This window comes from Rhyacophila brunnea, unplaced genomic scaffold (genome assembly GCF_057557595.1).
Source record: "Rhyacophila brunnea isolate RB1 unplaced genomic scaffold, BYU_Rbru_1.0 scaffold_24, whole genome shotgun sequence".
Taxonomy (NCBI): domain Eukaryota; kingdom Metazoa; phylum Arthropoda; class Insecta; order Trichoptera; family Rhyacophilidae; genus Rhyacophila; species Rhyacophila brunnea.
The window spans coordinates 21,906,412-21,919,670 of record NW_028232904.1 but is presented as its reverse complement, the minus strand read 5'-3'; the positions used below and the strand labels follow the sequence as shown (position 1 = coordinate 21,919,670).

General features: G+C 32.8%; 1 protein-coding gene across 1 annotated transcript; it reads left to right on the top strand.

Moving 5' to 3' along the window:
- The first annotated feature begins 7,738 nt into the window (after positions 1-7,738).
- LOC147069204 (uncharacterized) lies at positions 7,739-13,090 on the top strand. Its single transcript, XM_085951125.1, has 3 exons — positions 7,739-8,026; positions 10,271-10,429; positions 11,967-13,090. The coding sequence occupies exons 1-3, from the start codon at positions 7,865-7,867 to the stop codon at positions 12,963-12,965; spliced, it is 1,320 nt and encodes a 439-aa protein (XP_085807251.1). The 5' UTR covers positions 7,739-7,864; the 3' UTR covers positions 12,966-13,090.
- The last annotated feature ends 169 nt before the right edge of the window (positions 13,091-13,259 follow it).

Here is a 13,259-nt window from a genome sequence, read left to right as displayed (position 1 = left end):
CTGTCTGATTTTTAAAACTGGTATGTCTGTATCGAAAAATATTGGGATAGGTACCGGTCATCAGTGGCGAAGGGTGGAGGTAGGCTGTTAAGATCCGCGATAAATAGTGCACATTAACCTTTTTTAGTCAAATGTACATGTTTTTATTGAAATAAGACTACAATTTACAGATGGTATTGGTTGGGTTTTAAAAATCAATTAAACCCTGTCTTAACCAAACCATAATAGTATTGATATATTTTAGGCGATATGACAAAATTGTGCACATTTTTTCATTCTTACTTATTTGTTTTCGTTAGATTAAGAATACGTATTACACATATTGTTGGTACATTTTTTTAATTTGTCAAGCTATGCCTAAACCAAACTATAATAGATAAAAAATATTATTCCATTTATAAAATATCCAAATTTATGTATCATTTAATTGCATAATTTTAGATATTTATAGATATACGAGTATTTTTTGACTATTATCTATTATGGCTTGGTTTTCGCAGGGTTTAATTGAATTTTAAAAACTAACCAACACCATCTGTAAAATGTAGTCTTATTTCAATGAAAACAAGTATGTATGACTGACAAAGTTTAGTGTGCAATATTTATGGCGGATCTTAACAGCCTACCTCCACCCTTCGCCACTGCCGGTCATAGACTATAGATACATGTAGACGCCACCCGTTGCATTGCTAAATGGTACCGGTATTGCATTCCCTAGTCTGGATTAATTTATCTTGTTTAACTTTTTCTTATAAATGAATTAAAGTTTTAGTAGCAAATAGAATTTGTAACCATTTTTTATAATATTTATAAGTATAAGATGTTATTTTATTATTGTTAATACCTACATTATAAATTATTTAATTAATCTGAAGCAGTTATCAATTTAAAATTAATATTTTGCTTCTTATTATAGTTTAAATAAATATAATTAAAAATAAGTCACATCCCATCGAAATAATTTTTATTGTGATCATGTTTTCCAAATAAATATCTCAATACCCTCTAGATGTATTATACATAGTAGGGTGCTATACTAGGGTTTAATAAAACAAGATGAATTTGTTTAAATAAAATATATTGTTTAGGGATAAGTATATAATAAATGTTATATTTTAAATGTCGGAATCGAATAAAATATTTTTATTTACATACCTATTTATACTTACTACAAAACTTATGGTGTATATCTACATTGTTGTGAATACTATAATAGTTATCTCTCCTTAGGGCAGTGATTTCTAAACTTTATGTTACTACCCCTCCCTTTTAAAAAAAATCTAATCTTGGCGTCTCCCCCCCTTTATTTCATTAAATAATACAGATACCGTTTTAAATATCATCATATATAAAAAAATTATCATTTAATTAAGTATATCAATTATCATATAGGTATCACATCAAATTGCAAACGGATAACCACATATTTAAAATATTTAACAGCCTCGAAACATAGCAGCGTCACAGGCGACTTTTTTTTACTATTAATAAAATAATGTGAAAAGTGCATTAGCAAACTAACCAAGAACTCAGTAAATAGATTTTTGTTTGCTTCAATGTATCTGGCGCACAGATCATTTAAAAGTGGCAACATGGCGAAATTATTTTTTTTAGTAATTTTGATTTCCAATCCTCCAATATTTTATGAATGCCTTCATTTCGTCTTTTTAAATCAGTTTCTCATTTTTTTTAAATATCAACCAAATAGACAAGCTTAACAACAAAATTACGTTCCTAAACAAATTTGCCTCAATTTTCAACATTATGATTTAACCCTTTTATTTCATTTTTTCACGACATAGCCAGCACGCTTCACAATATACCTACTACAGAAGTGAGGTATCATAAAATTAGTCTCCATATTTTAAGAGAGGTTTGCAAACAACCTTTTATAGGATTGTTTTATGTAGTTTATATCTAGCGGCCGTTTTATAAAAAAGCATTTGCAAACTGTAAACCTGTGGCTACATTAATTGTGTGAAACTTCTCGCGCCTCCCTTCGCAACACTCCGCGCCTCCCAGTTTGAAAATCGCTGCTTTAGGGGTTGTGTAAGGAGTTGTCCATAAAAAACAGACTATGACCACACGTGAATAATTCACAGTTAGCTCACGTCACTAGGAAAAGGTGTACAATGTTGTTTTACTCGGTACATGGGGTTCTCATTTTCTGAGGGTATTGAGACCGAAAACATACCTCTTAAAGCGAATTCGCTTAAAACGGGGACCAAATTTCTTAGCGATTGGGTTTAATTGATACACGGGGGGGACATGCTCGTCGAAGGACAAAATTGAGTTTTTATTGTATTTTCAAACCATGATCCTGGACACTCCTTAAACGTTGTAGATAATCTATTTATATAATTTTGAAGCCTTATTATCCTTTATAGTTATTTTAAACATTTGATGACTGCATGAAGTATTTTTGTTACATAAAATAGTATTCTTTTAAACCTCTCGCTCTAATGTTTTAGAATATAGTCATATTTCGGTACAAAACTGTGCAGTGGTGTTAAGATTTTTTACATTTATTAATTTTTAAACGCATTTATAAAACCATTAGTATAATTTATTACGAGATAATTTTTGTAAAATATTCACGATAAAAAATTATTTTGATAATCTCTGTGATCCCAAATTTGACAAGAATTAGGCATTTTATTATTCAAAAAATCGGCAAGATTAACACATTTGAAGATGATTCTAAAGATATTTATTATAAGCTATGTCTTTGACCATTCAAGTGTGATAAAAATCTTATGAATAATGATTGTTTTATAAGAATTATTGACCTAAGAATAAGGTAGTGTTTTTTTGAAATACGCCATTTCTTTTGTCATTCCCTAGTGGTTAAGCTACAACATACGGCGGTAGCCATAAAACGACAAACTATAATTAAAGTAAGGAGTAAAATTATGTTAACGCGCGTGTTTGAACATGTACCTAACCGAATTTTTTTTTATTTTTTTTAAAGGCTACATGTTCAAACACGCGCGTCAATATCATTTTACTCCCTACTTCAATTATAGTTTGTAAATTTATGGCTACGGCCGTATGTTGTAGCTTAACCACTAGGGAATGACAAAAGAAATGGCGTATTTCAAAAAAACACTATCTTATTCTTAGGTCAATAATTATTATAAAGCAATCATTATTCATAAGATGTTTATCACACTTGAATGGTCAAAGACATAGCTTATAATAAATATCTTTAGAATCATCTTGAAATGTGTTAATCTTGCCGATTTTTTGAATAATAAAATGCCTAATTCTTGTCAAATTTGGGATCACAGAGATTATCAATATAATTTTTTATCGTGAATATTTTACAAAAATTATCTCGTAATAAATTATGCTAATGGTTTTATAAATGCGTTTAAAAATTAATAAATGTAAAAAATCTTAACACCACTGCACAGTTATGTACCGAAATATGACTATATTCTAAAACATTAGAGCGAGAGGTTTAAAAGAATACTATTTTATGTAACAAAAATACTTCATGCAGTCATTAAATGTTTAAAATAACTATAACGGATAATAAGGCTTCAAAATTATATAAATAGATCATCTACAACGTTTAAGGAGTGTCCAGGATCATGGTTTGAATATACAATAAAAACTCAATTTTGACCTTCGACGAGCATGTCCCCCCTTAAAAAAGAAAAATACATGTGAGAAAGACAAAAATAGCGTAGGAGTTTTGGATTGAAAGTGACAGTTGTTGACGACTGTGAGCTATTGCGCTTGTGTTTTTATATGTTTTTATAGTTTTTTGAATTATTCTGCAAATTCGTAACTGCGGGGAATCGGAGAACGAATACTCAGATAATGAGTATTTAAATGTATCAAACCCACACATAACACGTTACACCATCAACCTCACGCGAACGCCGTGACATAATTCATATATTTTTATTTTCTGTAAATTTGCACACTTTCGAGTCACATTATTTTTGTTGTTAGTCAGGGAATAAAAAGTAATGGTAAGTGGGTTGCCTTCTGGGCGAGGCTGTATCAAGGTACGATTTTTGAGTTTGCAATAGTTATATCTGTACTGTCTGCTTCACCATCATAAAGTCATAAAGCAAATCTTGCTTCAATTTCTAGGCCTATGATGATTAGGTTTACAATTCTATTAATAATTAATCTGTTATGTGTCGGAAAAAGTTACAAAGAAACACAAACATAAGGGATGTGAGTTATTTTCTAGGTCTGACTGTAAGAAATGACACTTTTCGAGTCTGGAGAATTAATATGGGATAAATTTAAACACGTGTTAAAAGAACATTTTATTTTCAATAGATACTTTTGTATCTTACTATGCATTAAAGTTTATCATGTAAACGAGACGCGCATTTAATATCGGTAATATTTGAGAACACTCCATGCGTTTCATACTTCATGCATTTTATGGCCCAAAAGTCAACTAAAATTGGCATCCAAATAATTGGCGATATATAGCACACCAAAATTGTTAAATTATAAAGTTTTGCTTGTATAAGTCATTTGCACAATTGCACTTATAGTGTTTGATTTTCGTTTGCGATACACTGATTGGGAAACACTGATCTAAGGTATGTACGTAAGAATTGTTCACGGAAAATTGACCACCACAAATAATTGACTTGACATACCAAAATATATTGATCAGTGATAGGCCGTTCGGCAGACATCAGCTGATGAAGGTAAGTGAAATCATAACCGGTTTCACCTCCAGTATTTATGTGATAAGGTAAGAGCAGTATACTCACAGGCGCCACACAACGTAGGGGGGGATATCAGGTCCAGACCTCCCCCTTTGTTTTGATATTCCGACGCGGCATATCTAAAAGATAAGACAGCGTGGACGATACAAATGGACACCAACGATCGTAATAATTAATACCATTTTGCAGTTGCACTTGAGCATTTGAGTAGAACGCCCATGTCGAATAGAAAGTAAAATTGTTGTTACCAGAATTTAATATAAATAAGTGAAGTCTGAAAGAAAGATTATTAGGTGAAAACAGACAGCCGAGATTTACAGTGTATATATTATTTAGTGCATACATACTGCACAAATTAATATATTATTAATATTAACAGTGAGCAAGAGTGAATAATAAAGATTTATTTTTTAAATTATTGTTGCACGGGAGCAATTAGTACGCCAAACGTGGTGAAGCGAGGGGTTGTCCACACTGTTATTTGTTCACACTGTTACGCGATTTCAAAGTCCGCGTGAAAGGCAAAAATATTAAAATGGATAACACTACTGTGGACGTGAATGAAACCAAAAAAACGAAGAAGCAAAGAAACGATGATGAAGAGGAAGTGATTGGAGGAAAAGAAGAAGAATGGCAGACTGTGACCTCTGGAAAAAAACCCAGAAGAGACTCCGGGGTCGCTTCAAAGAGAAACGATAACATCGTCATGATAGCGATAGGAAATAAAATACCATTAAAGTTGAAAATAGCGCAGATGCTCCATAAGGCAGGAGTTAAAGTACAGAAAATTTACAACAAAAATTTAAAGACGTACATTCAAGTAGAAGACGAAAAAGAAGCAGATAAAGTGAAACAAGCTGGAGAACTCAAAGATCTCGGTTTTGTGATTAAAGAGAATGACTCGAGAATGAGAAGAGTCGACATTGATATGAATCTCCAAGAACTGCAAATGGAAATCAAAAGTGATGCAAAAGTGACCAACCTTAAGAGGTTGACAAGAAAAAGTGACACAGGAGAGGTTACGAAGACCTCGTCAGTCAGTATTCAATTTGGGGAGAAAATATTGCCGAGAACAATTATTCACATATATGGCGTCTCGTTTGCTGTAGAACCGTATGTATTCAGGGTAATGCAATGCTACAAATGCTGGTGATATGGGCACATTGCGAACAATTGCGGCAGTAAAGTAGAAACGTGCCCCAAGTGCGGTGTAAACCACAAAACTTGCGAAAAAAATGAGGAAATTACGTGCATCAATTGCAAAGGTAACCACGCGGCAAACAGCCAAAAATGCCCAAAGTGGCAAGAAAAAAAGAGTTGCAAAGAAGCAATGATAAAAATGAACATACCTTTCAAGGAAGCAAAAAAAAAATTGTTAAGTAACAGCTATGCTGAAATATTAAAACAAAAAAAATCGTGGGAAGAGATGAAAATGAAATAATTCAAAAAATAAAGGAAAACAAAAAGAAAGAAGAAGTGGTGGTAGAAGCTTCAGGCTCAACAATAACAGCAACAGGTAGTAGCGTAAAGCCTACAAAAAATAAGAAAAACTCAAAGGGAAAGACAGAGGTTAATGCAATGGGAGAAATTATGAAAGTCTTGCTGAAAGGAGGAGACTGGCAGCAGATCATTAAACTAATAATTAATGCAGTGGACTGGGTATGCAAAAACTTCAAAGAAGGAAATTTAGGAGAAATTCTAGGGGAGGTTCTGCAACAAAATGGATAATAAAAAACAAATTAGGATTTTACAATAGAATGCCAGAAGTATGAAGCAAAAAAAGAATGATATAGAACTTTACTTAATAAGACAAAAAATAACAATAGCATTAATCTCAGAGACTTGGCTGAGGTCTGAATTAGACTATCTGAAATTCAATGATTACACGATGTATCGAAAATACAGAGAGGATGGATACGGAGGAGAGCAAGAGGAGAGCGATTCTGGTGCATAAAACACTGACGTCTAAACAAGAAAGAAAGAAAGACGGAAGAGCTAGGCAATATAATTATAAAGCTATTTAACAGAATAGGAGTGAGGACCTGATCGACGGATCCCCTTCTAGAAGAGAAGAGGCGATATGACAGCGAGTCGCAGTCAAAGCCTCGGTAAAATCACAAAACAAAAATAAAACCATTTTGCTGAGGACATTCGATAATCACTTGTAGATGCGACAGCTCGCAATAAGTCGTAGGTGAACACCCTCGATTGCACCTGTAGACCATGTGCTAGAACTAGAATTTGATAGTAAATATGGAAGTCAGTGGCACCGGCTAGATATAATTAAATCCGTCTCCTTCTACCGTCTTAAGAACCAATAAAAAATATGGATTTTATTTTTCAAAAGGAACCCCTCAAAATCGTATTTTTGTGTCTGCGCCTGAGTATACTGCATCGAAATTTTATATCACAGTGACAGTACATTGGCGCATTTAATTGAAATTGTCTCTATTTAATTTTTATTAATGCCATTTTCGAATAATATGTAGGTACGTCTTCTGTGTCGTGGGCAACCCTGGAAAAATATTGCTGTGACCAGGGAACTGAAATACCTAATAGGTGTGGAGAAGCAGGCAACCGATCACTACGGGATAAACTTAAACATATGTCAAGAATACGTCATACTTCGAATACTGACAACTGCTCTCAGTTTATGCAATGACTCTCATTTAATATTGGTGTATTGAAGGTTGCAACACACACTATTGCATGTCTATAATGCGTGATTCATTTTTGTAGGACACTCACACATTCAAAACCCTGCGTCAAAATGTTTTGTATTGGGATATTATAGCCTATCGGAAATTCTGTTTAATAATCTGTTCTGAGGCTGTACCCCACATAGCACCAAGTCATAGGTACATTTTGAAAAGCTTTAGCGGAGCCGAATGAAATTGATTAATAAAACTAAATTAAAAGAAGCAGGTACAGAATAAACAAATATATAAAACAATAAAATTACGTTTTGCTTGATCTTTCATAGTTGTGTAGTAATTGGTTGGAAAGTTAGAATAATATAAAAGTTATTTTTTACACACATTTTGATAATGGCAATACTATATCAGCTGTCAGACTGCGCCGTCACAAATAGCTGTCATTGCGAAAGTTGTTCAACAAAATAGAATTTCGTGTCTGTTCTGTTTCAAATATAATAACATATGGATATTAAAGAGGAACCTGTTGACTCTGTGTCTGACACAGAAACTGACAAATCTATCACAAGGCATAATCACACTGGACATCATTTAGACGTCAAATCAAATCATGTTGAGATAAATTTTGACAGGCAAAATGGCGTAGACAGTCGCGTAAAGATCGAGGTAATTTGATACAAATCTTGATTTTACAAAGGCTTAGAGTGTCATAAGGACGATACAAATATACGCATTAATCAACTTGTTGCATATCAGAAAGATTTATAAAGCCACACATTGAAAATATTAACAAACATCACAGATATAGATATTTACATATAATTTTTAATACAGCCCCACAAAAAAGTTATGTAGGTAATGCCGTAGTATATTTTCTTGGAATAGTAATAAAGGATCATTTGAGAATAAGACCTCATTTACAGAATGTTAAAAACTTTTATGTAGAATTTGCAATCGCATATTTAACATTGAAATTGATTAACTCGACTTAGTTACCTCTGCATTTGGTTAAATTTAAATTTGGAAGAAACGAACACACAAACAATAAATTAATATCTATCCATTGATTCTTTGTGTTTATATATCGACTACCTCATGTAATAACACACTAACTCAAAATAATGTGTTATTTAGTTTTTGAGTTTCATAGAAATAAATAGTATACCAACTATAGCGCCACATTTGGGTCTTCGAATAATTTCTCATTCACTCGTTCAAACGTTGTATACCGCACCGTTCAGGCACCCCCACCACAGCGTGCAGCAAATGTTATCACACAGACAGTAGAGAAGGAGTCGTCTGTTTAGCTATATAAGGCAGTGGCGAAGGGTGGAGGTAGGCTTTTAAGATCCGCCATAAATAGTGCACACCAAACTTTTTCAGTCTTACGTAATTGTTTACATTTAAATAAGACTACAATTTGCAGATGGTACTGTTTAGTTTTTAAAATTCATAGATAATAGTCAGAGAATACTCGTCTATCTATAAAATATCTAAAATTGTGCAATTAATACATAACGTATACCAGTGGCGAAGGGTGACTTTTGGAAACAGGTAGGCTGTGGAGAAAGCACACTTGTTAGATGTATTTACGGGACATAAGAAGATATTCCGACATAACTACTGACGAATAGGTAGGTACACAAAAACCGATGAAATTTCAAAAGCTCACTGATGGTATAAGATTAAGCAATTAATTTGAAATATGTATTTTCCTAAATATAAACGCAAGATACGCTCAAAATATATTGAAAATATCCGTTGTTGTGAATCTTTTCCATAAGAATTTATAATTTAACCCGTAAACTGGTCATTTTAAAATAGTTCTATATTTAAAACACAGACTTAGATACAATATCAGATTTCAACTTACATAATTGGCTGAATAAATTGTCTTAGTCTATGAATAAACTAACTGACAAATAAAAATCACGAGATAAATTATTTATTATTTTTAACAACAATCAATATTTATATGTGATTGAATCCCATAGAAATTATTTTGAATAAATGTGCACTTACGTAAAATTTATGCGCTCCTTAAATAGCTTACCAATTTATATGGGCCGCCGCAGACGTCTTGAAATTATGAGAAACAAACTTCATATAAAAAAAGTTTTCGATTCACGCGGACAGAATCCATACAATATGTGAAGCGAAACGAGATGTCGCTTATTTTTTAAAACCTTCGAGACATGCCATAAATGGTGCTTATTGAAATAGTGGAAAAGATCGTAAAATTATTATGACAATTATACGACAGATGTTGTTGGGCATATTGAATATATTATTATGTGATTATATTATTTAATAATTATGTCAATATGAAATTAAAAAATATTTTTCTTAAGAAGGTAGGTTTTAAATAATCGCCTAGTATGGAGTCTTCGCCACTGACGTATACATACATAACTTTAAATGTTTTATAGATAGAATAATATTTTCATCTATTATAGTTTGCTAAGGCAGGGTTTAATGAATTTAAAAAAATGAACCAATAAAATGTGTAATAATATGTATCCTTAATCCAACAAAAACAAGTAAGTATGAATGTAAAAGTGTGCACAATTTTGTTGTATCGCCCAAAATATACCAAAACTATTATGGTTTGGTTAGGCAGGGTATAATTGATTTTTCAAAACTAACCAATACCATCTGTAAATAATTATGGCCGATCCAGCCTACCTCCACCCTTTGCTACTGCTATAATGTAAGTAAGTAATAATAAAATTAAGGTTCTACTGTGTCTCATGCACAAAGAATATCGCTTCATATAACCGGACATGACCCTTTCTCTATAGTATTATTGCTCTGAGTGTATTACAGCCTTCCATAGTAGCTTATATTTTTGCATGTGGTGTATTTTGTAGCAGGAATCGTGTTTTATCTATTTTTTATCCGTTTTTGCAGGTTGACATGAAGTCTGACGAAATCGTCAAAACCGAATTTGACAACAATTGGAGTAATTCTAAGAAACATTTCTACGACGATGAAACTATGAATCTGTATAGGACTAAAAATTTTGAAATTAGCGGATGTTCGAGCACTCGAAAGAACAGACATATAAAGGTATTTGTAGTTATTATTAAACGAGGAATTAACTTCTTTATCTTGGATGGTGTATCACTGATATAGGCAGATGATGGATGCAGAGCAGTAGCAATGAAAAGAATGTCATAGCATTAAAATACTTTTAGTCAAATATCCATAGTTACCAACACAATATCAGATTCTCAAACAGTATGAGGTGTTATAGTATTGTGTTTGGGAATACTTTGACCTTTTGATTTTTAAATTCATATATTAGGTGGTTTTATTTAGTTCGAAAACAGGCGAGCCCCGATCACAGGGGGTTGGCTCTGTCAGCTGTTTAGATCTTTTCATGAATTCTTAGTGTACAATGCTCTGTTAATATTTGCTTATGTAATGGATAACAGAAATTACAATGTAGACAACTTATACTGCTTGGGGGCTAGGAGAAATATTTTGCCATGCTCTGATCCCCTTAGGTAATTATATTTAATGTATATAACCAGGGAACTCAAAAATAATGGGAACCGAAATACCTAACGGGTACGAAGAAGCAGGCAACCGATCTCGTGTAAGGAAGAATACGGGATAAATTTAAACACGTGTCAAGAATACGTCATACGTCGAATACTGATAACTGCTCTCGGTTTATGCATTGATGCTCATTTAATACTGGTGTATTACACGCACTATTGCACGTCTATAATGCGTGGTTCATTTTCGTAAGACACTCACACATTCAAAACCCTGCTTCAAAATTTACTGTATTGGTATATAGCCTATCGGAATTCTATTTATTATGTGTTTTGTGTATATAACAGTATAATATCATGTGTTTTACTTCTGTTTCATTTTTTAAATTTTGAACTTCTGTTTATAACATAATTAGACTGTTTTCGCTGTCTCGAAAAAAGTTGTTTTGGTTTATGATGTTTACAATATAGAATGACGACATGTAACAAAGCACACAGCGTCAATGCAGCATTGTTCTTTCGAAAAATATCTGTTGGTGCATGCAATCAGCAAGCATTATGCTAATTGCATATGCCATTTTCGTAGTATGATTGTACAATTTTTACACATTGTGCGGTGGTGAAATGATCCATTGTGTCAAATGGTACTTTATTTTGGTAATGGTGGACTTTCAACATTAACAATATGTCAAAAAATATGCATGAAATCTTTGACAGATAACAAAATGACAGGACTGTAAAATTCGTACCACGAGTTGGATAACCTTGAATTATAAACTGAACTTTTTTGAAAATCATACCACGAGTTGGATAACCTTGAATTATAAACTGAACTTTTTTGAAATTCGTACCACGAGTTGGATAACCTTGAATTATAAACTGAACTTTTTTGACAATCGTACCACGAGTTGGATAACCTTGAATTATAAACTGAACTTTTTTGAAAATCGTACCACGAGTTGGATAACCTTGAATTATAAACTGAACTTTTTTGAAATTCATACCACGAGTTGGACAACCTTGAATTATAAACTGAACTTTTTTGAAATTCATACCACGAGTTGGACAACCTTGAATTATAAACTGAACTTTTTTGTTTTCAGATGTCACCCGTGAGAACGAAAAAGGTATCAAAAGTGATGAAATCGGGGCTGGATTTAACAAATTATTGTAATATCAACAAGGAACTTCAAATAACGCTTGTTACCAATACAGGAAAAACAGAAATATTTCATAAAACTCCAAGAAACACACCGGAAGAAATAAATAAACACACATCAGAATTAAATAATTATAAAAATAGAATATCAAGTACTGCAGAGGATACTAAAAATGATGGAGTGTTATTGACGGGATTATCGGAAGCTTTTTACGAAGAAAACAACGAAGATAGTCTGAACACATGGATGAATCACAAATTCGTAACCGACGAAGGACTGTTTAGTTATAACAACAACGAATTCAATGCCGACAGGGTGTATAAAAAAAGTGATTTCTTCGCGTGCGGTTTATGCGAATTCACATGCAAAACGCCAGCCCAATTAAAATCGCATGATATAATACACACGCAGCCTTTCGTCTGCGACGAGTGCCCGTCCTTTAAATTCAGATACCTCAGCCATCTTAAACAACATCAGTTGATTCATAACAATATTAAGCCGTTTTCCTGTGACTTATGTGCATTTAAGTGTAAACGGACCAGTGAATTACGCACGCATAAGATTATACACAGTGACGTAAAGCCGTACGTCTGTGAGTTTTGTCAATTCCGTTGTAAACGTTTGAACGAGCTTAAAAAACACAAAATGATACATAGTAGCGAAAAACCCTTTTCATGTAATGTTTGCGACTTCAAATGCCGGCAGTCGTGCCATCTTAGACGGCACAAAATGATTCATAACGGCGAAAAACCGTTTGTCTGCCATCTCTGCGATTTTAAGTGCCGCACGTCGAGTAATTTGAAGACTCATAGCTTTATACATAACAATTTGAAACCGTTTGTCTGCAATGTGTGTCAATTCAGATGCAGGACGTCGGGTAACCTTAAGAAACATCAGACAATACATCGAAATCTACCGCCAATCACGGCGGATTCTAAATAAAAAAATATTAAGAGCCCATGTACCGTATAACAGTTGATTTTTAGTATTAAACTGAATGGGATAGAATTGACCTTGAGATGAAAATATAATAAACAATCACAATACATATTATATCATGGCAAATACCAAACACAAAATTTTGCAATTTTTCCAAAATTCTGAGTCAATTGCAAACTCCAATAGAATGTTTACCGAATATATTTTATTATATAATGTTAGATTACAATTAAATTAAGTAAATAATGCATGTGTCGATAAAAGAATATTTAAAAAAAAGTGCTATAGGTAATCACA